The sequence below is a fragment of the Taurulus bubalis genome (assembly GCF_910589615.1).
Source record: "Taurulus bubalis genome assembly, chromosome: 8".
In the NCBI taxonomy this organism is placed as follows: domain Eukaryota; kingdom Metazoa; phylum Chordata; class Actinopteri; order Perciformes; family Cottidae; genus Taurulus; species Taurulus bubalis.
The window spans coordinates 350,541-367,931 of NC_136596.1; the positions used below are offsets into that span (position 1 = coordinate 350,541).

The following is a 17,391-nucleotide window of genomic DNA, read 5'->3' on the forward strand; positions in this document are numbered from 1 at the left end:
TATGCATATATATATATATGCATATATATATGCATATATATATATGCATATATATATATATGCATATATATATATATATATATGCATATATATGCATATATATATATATGCATATATATATATATGCATATATATATATATATATATATATGCATATATATATATATGCATATATATATATATATATGCATATATATATATATATGCATATATATATATATATATATATATATATGCATATATATATATATATATATATATATATATATATGCATATATATATATATATGCATATATGCATATATGCATATATATATATATGCATATATGCATATATATATATATATATATGCATATATATATATATATATATATATGCATATATGCATATATATATATATATATATATATATATATATATATATATATATATGCATATATGCATATATATATATATATATATATATATATATATATATATATATGCATATATATATATATATATATATATATATATATATATGATATCATATATGATATTATATGTAATATATATACATATATATTATATATCATAATTATATTATATATATATATATATATATGTAAAAACAGAGTACTTTGGTCACGTGGATAGAAAATGTTCCCGGGGAACCAAACAGGAAACGACCGGAAGTGAAATCGCGGGGAAGAAAATAAAGGGTGCACACGTTGGCGCGCGGCTCGCGTGGAGTTCCGTGTGTTCGTCATCAGTGTAAATACGATTCTGGTCACCGGCAGGAAACACAACCCAGACCTCTTTGCGTGAAACACAACCCGGACCTCTTTGTGTGAAACACAACCCGGACCTCTTTGCGTGAAACATCTGAACCGGAACTGCGTTTGACCGGCGAAAGGAAGTTATCCCGCCGCGAAGCATGCTGGGTAATATGTTAACGACAGCGTTGCGTTGATTGGAGCTCTGCGGCGCGTGGAGGTAGAAAGTGATAACAATAAAAACAAAGTAAAGACAAACTGACTTTAATGAAGAAACGCAGATAAAGAGAAGCGACGGAAGCCGCTGCAGGACACACAGGTTTGTGTTAGCTGCTAATGCTAGCATCACAGGCTAGCTGCTAACGTACCTACTAGTAGTACTGTGTAGTACTGTGTAGTACTGTGATGCACCACTATGTAGTACTGTGAGTTACTACTCGTAACGTTACTAGTAGTACTGTGTAGTACTGTGATGTACCACTATGTAGTACTGTGTAGTACTGTGATGCACCACTATCCAGTACTGTGAGTTACTACTCGTAACGTTACTAGTAGCACTATGTAGTACTGTAACGTACCACTATGTAGTACTGTTAAGGTACTACTATGTAGTGCTGTGAGGTATTACTATGTAGTACTTTAAAGTACTACTATGTAGTACTGTGAGGTATTACTATGTAGTACTGTAAAGTACTACTATGTAGTACTGTGAGTTACCACTCTGTAGTACTGTGAGCTACTACTCTTAATGTTACTAGTAGTACTGTGTAGTACTGTGAGTACTGCTGATACTGCACTACTATCTCCAGTACTACTAATACAGATACTGCAGTAGTTCCATCGTCAGATGTACTCTCTGTACTCAGTAGCAGTAGTACTGTGGTAGTACTGTAGTAGTAAAGGACCTGTGTGTGTGTGTGTGTGTGTGTGTGTGTGTGTGTGTGTGTGTGTGTGTGTGTGTGTGTGTGTGTGCAGACATGTCTGTCTCTCTGTCTGCAGAGAGAGACAGGATCCAGCGACAGGTGGAGCAGCTGGAACAGAGTCTGTCTGCTACACACACTGAGCTGGAGCTGCTGAGCAGTGAGACAGGTACCTGTCTGTCACCTGAGATGACCTGTTTGTGAAGGGACACCTTTATGAAGTGTTGACTTGACAATGTGACCTTGAGATGTTACCTTGAGATGTTCCCTTGTGATGTTCCCTTGAGATGTTACCTTGAGATGTTCCCTTGTGATGTTCCCTTGAGATGTTACCTTGTGATGTTCCCTTGAGATGTTACCTTGAGATGTTCCCTTGTGATGTTCCCTTGAGATGTTACCTTGAGATGTTCCCTTGTGATGTTCCCTTGAGATGTTACCTTGAGATGTTCCCCTGTGATGTTCCCTTGAGATGTTACCTTGTGATGTTCCCTTGAGATGTTCCCTTGAGATGTTACCTTGAGATGTTCCCTTGTGATGTTCCCTTGAGATGTTACCTTGTGATGTTCCCTTGAGATGTTCCCTTGAGATGTTCCCTTGAGATGTTACCTTGTGATGTTCCCTTGAGATGTTACCTTGTGATGTTCCCTTGAGATGTTCCCTTGTAATGTTCCCTTGAGATGTTCCCTTGAGATGTTCCCTTGAGATGTTACCTTGTGATGTTCCCTTGAGATGTTACCTTGTGATGTTCCCTTGTGATGTTACCTTGAGATGTTCCCTTGAGATGTTACCTTGTGATGTTACCTTGAGATGTTACCTTGAGATGTTCCCTTGAGATGTTACCTTGTGATGTTACCTTGAGATGTTACCTTGAGATGTTACCTTGAGATGTGACCTTGTGATGTTACCTTGAGATGTGACCTTGAGATGTTACCTTGAGATGTGACCTTGTGATGTTACCTTGAGATGTTACCTTGAGATGTGACCTTGAGATGTGACCTTGAGATGTTACCTTGAGATGTTACCTTGAGATGTGACCTTGTGATGTTACCTTGAGATGTGACCTTTGTTCTTGCTTCTTGTCAGATGATGAATCCGATGGTGATGATTTAGAGGAGGGGAGACAGGTAACACAGACATACTCATCAGTGATCTTTGCATCGTCTGTAAACCTGTCTGTTGTACTACTCTAGTCATGTCTGTAGTCCTGTCTGTGGTCCTGTCTGTTGTACTACTTTGGTCAAGTCTGTGGTCATGTCTGTGATACCATAATATAATACACAATACCATAATATAATAATAATATTATATAATTATAACATAATAATATAACATATCATATTATTATAATATATAACAATTATATAATAATAATATTATATCATTATAATATAACATACTATAATGTTTAATAATAATAATATATCATTATAATAATAATACATAACATATTATTGTAGTATGATATTGTATAATAAATGATGTGTTCAGTGTGCTGCAGGTCTGTTGGCTCAGAGAGAGAAGATCCAGAATGAGATCCAGAACCTGGAGGAGGTCCTGGGACAACATAGTCCTGTCTGTGTGTCAGGTAACTGTCTGTCTGTAGGTAACTGTCTGTCTGTAGCCAACTGTCTGTCTGTAGGTAACTGTATGTCTGTAGCCAACTGTCTGTCTGTAGGTAACTGTCTGTCTGTAGGCAACTGTCTGTCTGTAGCCAACTGTCTGTCTGTAGCCAACTGTCTGTGTGTCAGGTAACTGTCTGTGTGTCAGGTAACTGTCTGTCTCTAGGTAACTGTCTGTCTGTAGGCAACTGTCTGTGTGTAGCCAACTGTCTGTCTGTAGCCAACTGTCTGTCTGTAGCCAACTGTCTGTGTGTCAGGTAACTGTCTGTGTGTCAGGTAACTGTCTGTCTGTAGGCAGCTGTCTGTCTCTAGGTAACTGTCTGTCTGTAGGCAACTGTCTGTCTGTAGGTATCTGTCTGTCTGTAGGCAACTGTCTGACTGCCTGTATGTAACTCTATGTCTGTAGGTAACTGTCTGTCAGTAGGCAACTGTCTGTCTGCCTGTATGTAACTCTATGTCTGTAGGTAACTGTCTGTGTGTCAGGTAACTGTGTAACTGTCTGTCTGTAGGTAACTGTCTGTAGGTCTCCTTTGAAGGTGAGACACATCATGTCTGTTCTTGTTCTATTCAGATGATGACGACAGCAGCAGCAGCAGCGAGGAGGTCAGTAATATCTTCACATCAGCTACAGACAGACACGTCAATGTCATACTAACTGTCTGTGCCTGTCTGTGTTCAGAGTGAGCTGGGTCTGTCTCCGTCAGCAGACTCGTGTCTTCAGATGAACCTCGTCTACCAGCAGGTGGTTCAAGAGACCCTGGACCAGCTGGAGACACTACTGACACACAACCACAGACAACAGGTCAGTGCTGACAAACAACCACAGACAACAGGTCAGTGCTGACAAACAACCACAGGCAGCGGGTCAGTGCTGACACACAATCACAGACAACAGGTCAGTACTGACACACAATCACAGACAACAGATCAGTACTGACAAACAACCACAGACATTAGGTCAGTACTGACACACAACCACAGACAACAGGTCAGTACTGACACACAATCACAGACAACAGGTCAGTACTGACACACAACCACAGACAACAGGCCAGTGCTGACACACAACCACAGACGACAGGTCAGTACTAAATGTATGTATCGTGTTTGTCTCTGTAGAAGGAGCTTGTGACTCAGCTGTCTGGACCAATCAGAGAGTCCTCCAGGGAACGGCCCGCCCACCCCTCCTGCCAGCTGCCAATCAACATGTACATGGGCCGCTTCCTCAAACCATACTTTAAGGACAAACTGACAGGACTGGTAAGAAACACAGACACACACAGACCCAGACACACACAGACAGACACAGTTAACAGCAGACCAATGAGACGCTCTGTTGCTCCGCCCCCAGGGTCCTCCAGCCAATCAGGAGACAAAGGAGAAGGCCAGCAGGATGACTGGTTGTCTGGACGACAAGAAGCTGAAAGTAAAACGATGTAAGAACAAAGAAGTCTGTATATATGCACATGTGTCTGTAGTATACATGTGTATATGCACATGTGTCTGTAGTATACATGTATATATGCACGTGTCTGTAGTATACATGTATATGAACATGTGTCTGTAGTATACATGTATATACACATGTGTCTGTAGTATACATGTATATATGCACATGTGTCTGTCGTATACATGTATATATGCACATGTGTCTGTAGTATACATGTATATATGCACATGTGTCTGTAGTATACGTGTATATATGCACATGTGTCTGTAGTATACGTGTATATATGCACATGTGTCTGTAGTATACATGTATATATGCACATGTGTCTGTAGTATACGTGTATATATGCACATGTATCTGTAGTATACATGTATATATGCACATGTGTCTGTAGTATACGTGTATATATGCACATGTATCTGTAGTATACATGTATATATGCACATGTGTCTGTAGTATACATGTATATATGCACATGTGTCTGTAGTATACATGTATATATGCACATGTGTCTGTAGTATACGTGTATATATGCACATGTGTCTGTAGTATACATGTATATGCACATGTGTCTGTAGTATACATGTATATGCACATGTGTCTGTAGTATACATGTATATATGCACATGTGTATGTAGTATACATGTATATATGCACATGTGTCTGTAGTATACGTGTATATATGCACATGTGTCTGTAGTATACATGTATATGCACATGTGTCTGTAGTATACATGTATATGCACATGTGTCTGTAGTATACATGTATATGCACATGTGTCTGTAGTATACATGTATATATGCACATGTGTCTGTAGTATACATGTATATGCACATGTGTCTGTAGTATACATGTATATATGCACATGTGTATGTAGTATACATGTATATATGCACATGTGTCTGTAGTATACGTGTATATATGCACATGTGTCTGTAGTATACATGTATATGCACATGTGTCTGTAGTATACATGTATATGCACATGTGTCTGTAGTATACATGTATATGCACATGTGTCTGTAGTATACATGTATATATGCACATGTGTCTGTAGTATACATGTATATGCACATGTGTCTGTAGTATACATGTATATATGCACATGTGTCTGTAGTATACATGTATATGCACATGTGTCTGTAGTATACGTGTATATATGCACATGTGTCTGTAGTATACATGTATATATGCACATGTGTCTGTAGTATACATGTATATATGCACATGTGTCTGTAGTATACATGTATATATGCACATGTGTCTGTAGTATACGTGTATATGCACATGTGTCTGTAGTATACATGTATATATGCACATGTGTCTGTAGTATACATGTATATATGCACATGTGTCTGTAGTATACATGTATATATGCACATGAGTCTTTAGTATACATGTATATGCACATGTGTCTGTAGTATACATGTATATACACATGTGTCTGTAGTATACATGTATATATACACATGTGTCTGTAGTATACATGTATATATGCACATGTGTCTGTAGTATACATGTATATATACACATGTGTCTGTAGTATACATGTATATACACATGTGTCTGTAGTATACGTGTATATATGCACATGTGTCTGTAGTATACGTGTATATATGCACATGTGTCTGTAGTATACGTGTATATATGCACATGTGTCTGTAGTATACGTGTATATATGCACATGTGTCTGTAGTATACGTGTATATATGCACATGTGTCTGTAGTATACGTGTAGATATGCACGTGTCTGTAGTATACATGTATATGCACGTGTCTGTAGTATACATGTATATACACATGCGTCTGTAGTATACATGTATATATGCACATGCGTCTGTAGTATACATGTATATGCACATGTGTCTGTAGTATACATGTATATATGCACATGTGTCTGTAGTATACGTGTATATACACATGTGTCTGTAGTATACATGTATATATGCACATGCGTCTGTAGTATACATGTATATGCACATGTGTCTGTAGTATACATGTATATATGCACATGTGTCTGTAGTATACGTGTATATATGCACATGCGTCTGTAGTATACATGTATATGCACATGTGTCTGTAGTATACATGTATATATGCACATGTGTCTGTAGTATACGTGTATATATGCACATGCGTCTGTAGTATACATGTATATGCACATGTGTCTGTAGTATACATGTATATATGCACATGTGTCTGTAGTATACATGTATATACACATGTGTCTGTAGTATACATGTATATGCACATGTGTCTGTAGTATACATGTATATATGCACATGTGTCTGTAGTATACGTGTATATATGCACATGCGTCTGTAGTATACATGTATATATGCACATGTGTCTGTAGTATACGTGTATATATGCACATGTGTCTGTAGTATACATGTATATATGCACATGTGTCTGTAGTATACATGTATATATGCACATGTGTCTGTAGTATACGTGTATATATGCACATGCGTCTGTAGTATACATGTATATGCACATGTGTCTGTAGTATACATGTATATATGCACATGCGTCTGTAGTATACATGTATATATGCACATGTGTCTGTAGTATACGTGTATATATGCACATGTGTCTGTAGTATACATGTATATATGCACATGTGTCTGTAGTATACGTGTATATATGCACATGCGTCTGTAGTATACATGTATATGCACATGTGTCTGTAGTAGGGCTGCACCTAACGATTATTTTAATAATCGATTAATCGGTTGATTCTTTTTTCGATTAATCGATGAATCGGATAAAAACATTTTTAATCAAAAAAGCGTTCATTTCCAACCCTTTATTCAAAAACAGAAGTGACAGTGCAAAACATCTTCAGAAAGCACAAACAGGTTGCTCCTTGAACATCCCTGAGCTGTTCATTAAAACAACAAAATGGACTAACACTAAAAACATACACATGTATGCTTTACATCTGCCAAATGTGAGCCCTCTTTACTGTAATTGATCCCTCCAGAGGCTGCATTTACATACCCTGCTTTATCAATATGTATGAAATACTGGACAGAGGGAAGCTGTACTGCTCCATATAGAGCGTCCTCTTCCTTAAACTCTTTCATTCTGGGTCTCTTATGACCACGACGTCACGTTGTTGGCTAAGCCCAACTACGTGATTTGCTTCATTCTACTTTGAGTAAAAATAAAAAAAAAACCTGCAGCCAGATCCTCCGGTGAGCCGGTTTAACGTTAACGAGTGACAGCGTGAACTGAACCAGACCGGGTGGTGACGGCATGTTTCATCACGTTACGTTTTTTTACAAGCAAGACTGAACTGTAACGGAACATAACGGAACTTTAACGACAATACACAACCCAAACATGTTAGCTAACGCGATAGCAAGCTGACTAGCTTCCATTAAAAACAAGTTTGAGGAACATGAAGACGCTGATTGGCCAAGACTCGACTTGTCAAAGATCTTCTATTCTATCTGTAGGGGAGAGCTGGCAGAAGACTCTGTTGATCCACTCCGTTACCAGAGACAGCCTGAGGAGACTCATCCAGCCTAAACTCTCCAAGTAACATCTTTTTATTATTATTACTTACTTATTACATTATTATTGTTATTATGATTATTATTATTACAATACTACATTACTAAACACGTCATTACTTCAATACTTCAATACACATAGTTTGTAGTTCTCATCCTCAGTCTCACTACAGGAAGTTGAGTGGTTTGTAGTTCTCATGACTCGTCTCCGTCTCAGGGTGGACTACCTGAGCCAGAAGCTGTCCAGAGCAGCGGAGACCGACAAGCAGCAGTTCAGACAGCAGATGGAGAGCCTGGAGAGAGACATCGAGCTGCTCAGGTGTGTGTGTGTGTGTGTGTGTGTGTGTGTGTGTGTGTGTGTGTGTGTGTGTGTGTGTGTGGACTCTCTCGAGTATCGTCACTAACGTATCAGTCACTAGCGTGTCAGTCACTAGCGTGTCAGTCACTAGCGTGTTGGTCACTAGCATACCGTCACTAGCATATCAGTCACTAGCGTATCAGTCATTAGCGTATCAGTCATTAGCGTATCAGTCATTAGCGTGTCAGTCACTCGCATACCGTCACTAGCATATCAGTCGCTAGCATAAGGGTCGCTAGCATAAGGGTCGCTAGCATAAGGGTCACTAGCGTGTCGGTCACTAACATACCGTCACTAGCATACAGTCACTAGCGTATCAGTCACTAGCGTATCAGTCATTAGCGTATCAGTCATTAGCGTATCAGTCACTAGCGTATCAGTCATTAGCGTATCAGTCACTAGCGTATCAGTCATTAGCGTATCAGTCATTAGCGTATCAGTCATTAGCGTTGGCACGCCAGTCACTAGCGTTAGCAGGTCTATGCTAGCTACTGAAGATACACTGGATGCTAATGAATGACCTGTGTTTAATGGGAGACTGTCTCTGATTGGTCAGGGCGAAGAAGGACAACGAGCTGGTTGGTGATCGATACGATGAACACGATTGGCCGAAAATTTCTAATATTGATGTAAGTCGAAAAATCAACCAATCACACGCCAGACTACAGAAACACGAGACAGACAGTGATCTCTTCTGCTCTCTCTCCTCAGTTTGAAGGGACGAGGGAGGCGGAGGACATCTCCAGCTTCTGGCAGAACTTCCTCCACCCGTCCATCAGCAAGGGGAAGTGGAGTCAGGAGGAGGTGCAGCAGCTGAAGGAGGTCAGCAGGAGACATGGAGAGAGACACTGGGACGCCATCGCTACAGAGCTGGGGGTGAGAAGAGCTGTCTGTCTCTCACCCGTCTGTCTGTCTCTGACCTGTCTCTGACCTGTCTGTCTCTCACCTGTCTGTCTATCTCTGACCTGTCTCTGACCTGTCTGTCTGTCTGTCTGTCTCTGACCTGTCTCTGACCTGTCTGTCTCTCACCTGTCTGTCTCTCAGACGGGGAGGACGGCCTTCCTGTGTCTCCAGACGTACCAGCGGTTCGTCTCTGACTCGTTGAAACGAGGCCCTTGGACTCCGGACGAGGACACTTTGCTCAGAGAGCTCGTGGACAAGATGAGGATCGGGAACTTCATCCCCTACACGCAGAGTAATGACATCACACTGACATCACACTGACATCACACTGTGACATCACACTGTGACATCACACTGTGACATCACACTGACTTCACACTGACGTCACACTGACTTCACACTGTGACTTCACACTGACATCACACTGTGACATCACACTGACATCACACTGTGACATCACACTGTGACATCACACTGACTTCACACTGTGACTTCACACTGACATCACACTGTGACTTCACACTGTGACTTCACACTGTGAAATCACACTGACTTCACACTGACTTCACACTGACTTCACACTGTGAAATCACACTGACTTCACACTGTGACATCACACTGACTTCACACTGACATCACACTGTGACATCACACTGACATCACACTGTGACATCACACTGACTTCACACTGTGACTTCACACTGACATCACACTGTGACTTCACACTGTGACTTCACACTGACATCACACTGACTTCACACTGACATCACACTGTGACTTCACACTGTGACTTCACACTGACATCACACTGACTTCACACTGACTTCACACTGACTTCACACTGTGACATCACACTGACATCACACTGACTTCACACTGACTTCACACTGTGACATCACACTGACTTCACACTGTGACATCACACGTTGGTGCGTCACTGACGGCTGTCTGTCTCCCTCCACCCGTCTGTCTCCCTCCACCCGTCTCTGTCTCCACTCGTCTGTCTCTCTCACCCGTCTGTCTCTCTCCACCCATCTGTCTCTCTCCACCCGTCTGTCTCTCCCTCCACCTGTCTGTCTCTCTCTCACCCGTCTGTCTCTCTCACCCGTCTGTCTCTCCCTCCACCCGTCTGTCTCTCTCCATCCGTCTGTCTCTCTCCACCCGTCTGTCTCTCTCCACCCGTCTGTCTCTCTCCACCCGTCTGTCTCCCACCCCCCGTCTGTCTCTCAGTGAGTTACTTCATGGAGGGTCGAGACCCGGCTCAGCTGATCTACAGGTGGAACCAGGTGTTGGACCCGAGTCTGAAGAAAGGCTTCTGGACCAAAGAGGAGGACCAAGTAGGCAGGGGGCGGGGCTTACAGAGGACACACCTGCTCTTGTAGTCTGTTCCTGACTCCTCATGAACTCTGGGAGTTGTAGTCTTCTTGAAATAAGGGCACAAAGTCTACAGAGTTACATAAACAATATTACAGTATAATATTGATAATCAATCATCTGTATTAAGCTTTCACTCACTCTGTCCTCCTGTCTGTCTGTCTGTCTGTCTTCCTGTCTGTCCTGCTGTCTGTGTGTCCGTCTGTCCTCCTGTCTGTCCTGCTGTCTGTCCTCCTGTCTGTGTGTCCGTCTGTCCTCCTGTCTGTCCTGCTGTCTGTCCTCCTGTCTGTCTGTCCTCCTGTCTGTGTGTCTGTCTGTCCTCCTGTCTGTCTGTCCTCCTGTCTGTCTCTCAGCTGCTGCTGCGTGCCGTGTCTCTCTTCGGGGAGAAGGACTGGTGGAGGATCCGGTTTGAGGTTCCAGGACGAACCGACTGCAGCTGCAGAGACAGGTGAGAGCTGATTGGACGACAGCAGGTGTGCGTGTCCTCAGGTGTGTTCAGACAGGAAGTGACCCGTGTGTGTGTTCAGACAGGAAGTGACCCGTGTGTGTGCTCAGACAGGAAGTGACCCGTGTGTGTGCTCAGACAGGAAGTGACCCGTGTGTGTGCTCAGACAGGAAGTGACCCGTGTGTGTGCTCAGACAGGAAGTGACCCGTGTGTGCTCAGACAGGAAGTGACCCGTGTGTGTGCTCAGACAGGAAGTGACCCGTGTGTGTGCTCAGACAGGAAGTGACCCGTGTGTGCTCAGACAGGAAGTGACCCGTGTGTGCGTGCAGGTATTACGACTGTCTGAAGGTGGAGACCAAGAGAGGGCGGTTCGACCAGCAGGAGAAGCAGCTGCTGCAGCTGCTGGTGGAGAAGCACGGAGTCGGTAAGAGAGCAGAGGCTCATGGGTAATGTAGTGTTGTAGGTAGACTTTATTACTGATGACAATATATATTTATATTTTATTATATGTGTGTGTGTGTGTGTGTGTGTGTGTGTGTGTGTGTGTGTGTGTGTGTGTGTGTGTGTGTGTGTGTGTGTGTGTGTGTGTGTGTCAGGTCGTTGGGCGAAGATTGCTGCAGAGATTCCTCATCGTCACGACGCTCAGTGTATGAGAGAGTGGAGGATACTGAGCCGACCAGCACGACCTCCTCGTCCTCAGGTACACTCACCTGGTCTCCCTTATGTGTAATAAATAAATAAATATATATATATATATATATATATATATATATATATATATATATATATATATATATATATATATATAAATAAAATATACTACTACTGGACTGGTTCTCTGTCAACAGAAAGCTAAAACCACAAGAAAGACTTCAGGAGGAAAGAAGAAGAAGAAGAAGAAGAAGAAGAAGAAAGCGACTCCTCCGGCCAGGAAGAGGAAACGTCGAGTGACCGTGAAGGAGGAGAGCAGCGAGGAGGAGGAGGAGGAGGAGGTGCAGTACATGGACAGTGATGAAGAGAAGAAGACGAAGGAGGAGGTAGTGCAGGAGGAGGTAGTGCAGAGTACTGAGGAAGAGGAGGAGGAGGAGGAGGAGTATGCCTTCCCCTCCATGCAGGACTGGATTCCTGCAGAAAAAGCACACTGTTTCAGCTTCCTGAGCTTTCGGCCGGTGGAGTTACCTTCTTCTGGACTCGCCCACGACCAGACTCCGGTTCGGTCCACCATCCTGGGCCCGTTTGGGCGCTCCGTGGTCGTGGGACCAGCTCCCAGAGAGCTGCTGAGGGCGGAGCGCCGCGGCAGCATCATGATGATGGTGACGCCCGACCAGCTCCGAGCCCACCTGCACCGCCAGGTGGGCAAGTACAGCGACCGGAGCGCCGCCCCGAGGAAGATCCACACCGACAAGCAGAGCCCCCTGAGCCGGGCGACGGACCCGGGTCTGGTCCACGAGCTGCAAGCCGCTTTGACGCCGTGGATCGGCAACCTGCTGATCCCCCAGGTGCACCGAGCCACGGCGGCCGAGGCCCTGGGGGAGCGAGGAAGCGCCGCCCCGCTCCTTTCCACGCCGGTCTTCCTGCTGCTCCTCCAGACCATGAGCGTGGACACCGTGGGCTGTAAGGAGATGATCAAGCAGAGGAAGAACCCTCCGGCGCCGACGCTCATCCCTTCCTCGCACCTGCACAACAGCGTGGCAGAACTTCTGAGGCAGAAGAGACTCGCGAAGGAGGAGCAGATCCTGAACCAGCTGCAGCAACCTCCTCCCCATTGCCCCGCCGTTCTTCTTCAGATGCCTCCTAACATGCGTCCTAGGATGTCTTCCGTGTCCTTTCCTAAGGCTGTCTTCATTCCTCATCCTGTCTCACAACCTCTCTCGTCCTCCATCGGGCTCATGAACCCATACAGACCTCTTCCTGTTGGGGTCCTGACCTCCCTGACACCTGCACATCCTCGTGGCCCCTCTGCCTCCGTGATCCCAGTGACCCTGAAGGCCACGTCCACCTGCTCTGCTGCTCCCCACCAGAAAGCTCTGCCTTTGACTCACAACCTGATGGTTGCTTTACCCTGTTCCACCAATCCTAGTCCTACCCTCACCAATCCTGGTCCTGCCTTCGCCAATCCTGGTCCTACCCTCACCAATCCTGTTCCTGCCTTCACCAATCCTAGTCCTGCCCCCACCAACCCTGGTCCTGGTCCTGCCCTCGCCAATCCTGGTCCTGCCTTCACCAATCCTGGTTCTGCCCCCACCAACCCTGGTCCTGGTCCTGCCCCCACCAACCCTGGTCCTGGTCCTGCCCCCACCAACCCTGGTCCTGCCCTCACCAATCCTGGTCCTGCCCCCAGTCCGTCAAGTCTCATATCAAGGTCCCCCAAAGGGCGGGGGCAAAAGGTGGCAGAGGATCAGAAAGGGGGGTTTGTGGGTGGGGCAAGTAATGTTGTGGGAGGAGCATGTGCAGATGTGGGAGGAGCAAGTGACGGTCTGATTGGAGAGAGATTAGGACGGAGGCTTCGGAAGCCGAGTCTGAAGGCCAGAGAGGTAACCAAACCACGACTTTAATCAACTTTAAATAACTTTAAGCTTCATTGTTTAAACTCTTACTGGGAGGACGTGGGTCTAACTGGTCTCTGGTTCCTTTCAGGCTGACCAGAACAAGAAAGCTGCTGCTTCTCCACCAAAGAGAACGCAGACCTCCGTCCAGCTGTTACCTCAGACCCCCTCCATACCGACCCACCAGCATCTTGCATCCTCCACTTCCAGCTCCCTGGCTACTGTCCTCAACGATCATCACTACACCTCTTTCAGGCCCCTCCCGGGTCCTCTGGGCTCAAATCCGGTTCCACCGCCCCCTGACTCCGCCCCCAGCGCGCCTCCCAAAGCCCCGCGCTGCAGGAGGACACGGGGCAAGGGGAAGGAGCAGCCGGACCAATGTGTGGGCGGGGCAGGTCCAGGTCCAGGCCCAGGCAAAGGTCCAGGTCCAGGTGTGATCGAGAAAGGAAAGAAGGTTCGGAACCCGACTCAGAGGGCCAGACCTCTACAGGAATCCAAGGTACTGTGTGTGTGTGTGTATGTCCTCCTCCTCTTACTCCTCCTGTGCTTTTTGTTTCTAGGCTGAAACCAAGAAGAAGAGAACTTCTTCTTCTTCTCCTCTCAAGAAGCGCTCTCGCTCGTCTTTCCCTAAACGGGAAGTTGTCATACGGAAAAAGCCAGTGACTGGTCTTCCTGGGTTCCGTTTACTTCCTGGCCAGTCAATGTGGGTCATGACTCCTGGCGGGCTGGTCCAGCTGGCACAAGCCCCGGCCCAAGGCCTGCAGCTGACGTTGGTACCAAGCGCCCCCCTCCCAGCTCAACCGGGGTGTGTTTTGCCCAGTCGGCTGGTCGGCCCCCCCACCGCTGTGTCTGCCCCCGTAAACCCTCTCACCCTGCCCTCCTGCCAGCCTCAGCCCAAACCCTTCATGCAATATAAGGGCGCGGAGCCCCCTTCGTTGCAGTTCGACCCCTCCCTGATGTTCCTGGAGTCCCAGGAGGCCGTGTGTGATTGGCTGAGCGGGCGGGGAGGGGTGGTGGTGCCTGGAGCATCCGCGGCGCTTCCCTACCTGCCGCCCTTTGTCAGCAGCCTGAACACGCTCAGTACGCTTCTCCGGTCCAAGACGTATCTCACCAAATCCTCCCTGAAGCTGCTGTCTCGAGGGACCGAACCCCAACGCTCACCAACCAAACCCAGACCACCCGGCAAGAGGACTTCCAGTCAGCCTCCAGACCTGCCAGACTCCACCTCTGACTTTGGACCACCCCGGCACACACCAGGTACCTGACACACCATGCACCTTACCTGACACACCATGCACCTTACCTGACACACCGGGTACCTTACCTGACACAGCAGGTACCTGACACACCATGCACCTTACCTGACACACCGGGTACCTTACCTGACACACCATGCACCTTACCTGACACACCATGCACCTTACCTGACACACCATGCACCTTACCTGACACACCGGGTACCTTACCTGACACACCGGGTACCTTACCTGACACACCGGGTACCTTACCTGACACGCCAGGTACCTTACCTGACACGACGGGTACCTGACACACCATGCACCTTACCTGACACACCATGCACCTTACCTGACACACCGGGTACCTTACCTGACACACCGGGTACCTTACCTGACACGCCAGGTACCTTACCTGACACACCATGCACCTTACCTGACACACCATGCACCTTACCTGACACACCGGGTACCTTACCTGACACACCGGGTACCTTACCTGACACGCCAGGTACCTTACCTGACACGCCGGGTACCTGACACACCATGCACCTTACCTGACACACCATGCACCTTACCTGACACACCAGGTACCTTACCTGACACGCCGGGTACCTGACACGCCGGGTACCTGACATGCCGGGTACCTGACACACCATGCACCTTACCTGACACATCAGGTACCTTACCTGACACACCGGGTACCTTACCTGACACGCCGAGTACCTTACCTGACACCTGACACGCCAGGTACCTTACCTGACACACCATGCACCTTACCTGACACGCCGGGTACCTTACCTGAGACGCCGGGTACCTCACCTGACACGCCGGGTACCTGACACACCATGCACCTTACCTGACACACCAGGTACCTTACCTGACACACCATGCACCTTGCCTAACACACCATGCACCTTACCTGACACACCGGGTACCTTGCCTGACACACCGGGTACCTTACCTGACACACCGGGTACCTTACCTGACACACCGGGCACCATACCTGACACACCGGGTACCTTACCTGACACACCGGGTACCTTACCTGACACGCCGGGTACCTTACCTGACACACCAGGTACCTTACCTGACACACCGGGTACCTTACCTGACACGCCGGGTACCTTACCTGACACACCAGGTACCTTACCTGACACACCATGCACCTTACCTGACACATTGGGTACCTGACATACCTGGAGTGTGTGTGTGATAATAAATTCCACCACAACATTGAAAAGATAACATCGGACCTCATCATTATTCAGTTTAGTGATGCAATGCCGCGTGTCGGAACTCATCCCGTGGTGTTCATGTTGGTTGCAGCTCCCTCCGTCAGCCCGGACCTCCTGCAGGAGGAGGAGGAGCTTGTGGTGGTGCTACGTCAGCTGGTGGCAGAGCGTTTCTCAGGTAACCCTGCCTACCAGCTGCTGAAGGCCCGCTTCCTGTCCTGCTTCACTGTCCCCGCCCTCCTGGCCACCATGCAGCCAATCAGAGAGAAGACCGTGACCTGCACAACCAATGAGGAGGAGAAGGAGGCGGAGAGGGAGGGGGAGGAGCTGAAGAAGATCAAAGAGAGAGGCAGGCAGAGGAGAGCCGAGGTGAGTTCAGTAGTGACATCACGAATACAAATATGAGATAAAAATGTCTTTAAAAACAGACGATATCAAATATGAGGCTTTTGTCTTGACTCCAGAGATCTTTGCTGCTGTGTGACGGGTCCGGAGCTCCAGCCAATCACTTCTCAGGGATCCACAGCGCTGGAGCGCCTCCGTCCCGTTGACCACGGGTCACATGTTCAGCTTCTTAGCTTAGCTTCTTAGCTTAGCTTCTCAGTGATCCTCGCTCCACATGTTGATGAGTTCAAACTAAAGTTTACAAAAAGAAAACACTGCTGCGAGTTCTGTGGCGCGTTCAAGAACCTCAGAAAAAGTTCTACCATTGCACTAAAATATGTTTGTTGTTGTTATTGTTGGTTGTCGTGTTTATTTTTTTAATTCAGCTTTTGTAAAGAAAATGTTCTGTAAGTATGAGCCGGTTCATTTGTAATAAAGAGAAAGGTTATGAGAAATGAAGCTGTGTGGGCTCCTGTGACTGTGAGGACGCTTTACCATGTCTCATTATAACAGGACTGTACTAACTTTAGTCTGTCTCAATATAACATGACTGTACTAACTTTAGTCTGTCTCAATATAACATGACTGTACTAACTTTAGTCTGTCTCATTATAACAGGACTGTACTAACTTTAGTCTGTCTC

General features: G+C 46.0%; 1 protein-coding gene across 1 annotated transcript; it reads left to right on the plus strand.

The window, feature by feature from the left end:
* The first annotated feature begins 981 nt into the window (after positions 1-981).
* On the plus strand, positions 982-17,182 carry snapc4 (small nuclear RNA activating complex, polypeptide 4). The gene is made up of 22 exons (XM_079222208.1): positions 982-1,075; positions 1,732-1,845; positions 2,760-2,800; positions 3,165-3,261; positions 3,867-3,898; positions 3,975-4,097; positions 4,415-4,555; positions 4,647-4,731; positions 8,211-8,292; positions 8,485-8,586; positions 9,182-9,254; positions 9,337-9,501; positions 9,670-9,820; positions 10,759-10,865; positions 11,256-11,350; positions 11,678-11,772; positions 11,945-12,048; positions 12,197-13,882; positions 13,986-14,393; positions 14,455-15,151; positions 16,459-16,733; positions 16,829-17,182. The coding sequence occupies exons 2-22, from the start codon at positions 1,734-1,736 to the stop codon at positions 16,913-16,915; spliced, it is 4,758 nt and encodes a 1,585-aa protein (XP_079078334.1). The 5' UTR covers positions 982-1,075; positions 1,732-1,733; the 3' UTR covers positions 16,916-17,182.
* Positions 17,183-17,391: the final 209 nt, after the last annotated feature.

Bases quoted from the DNA above. Each gene is read 5' to 3' on its own strand.
- snapc4 (XM_079222208.1), top strand. From the start codon at position 1,734: ATGTCTGTCTCTCTGTCTGCAGAGAGAGACAGGATCCAGCGACAGGTG. The intron at 4,732-8,210 runs GTAAGAACAAAG...TTCTATCTGTAG, and splicing joins GAAGCTGAAAGTAAAACGAT to GGGAGAGCTGGCAGAAGACT. The intron at 11,351-11,677 runs GTGAGAGCTGAT...GTGTGCGTGCAG, and splicing joins GACTGCAGCTGCAGAGACAG to GTATTACGACTGTCTGAAGG.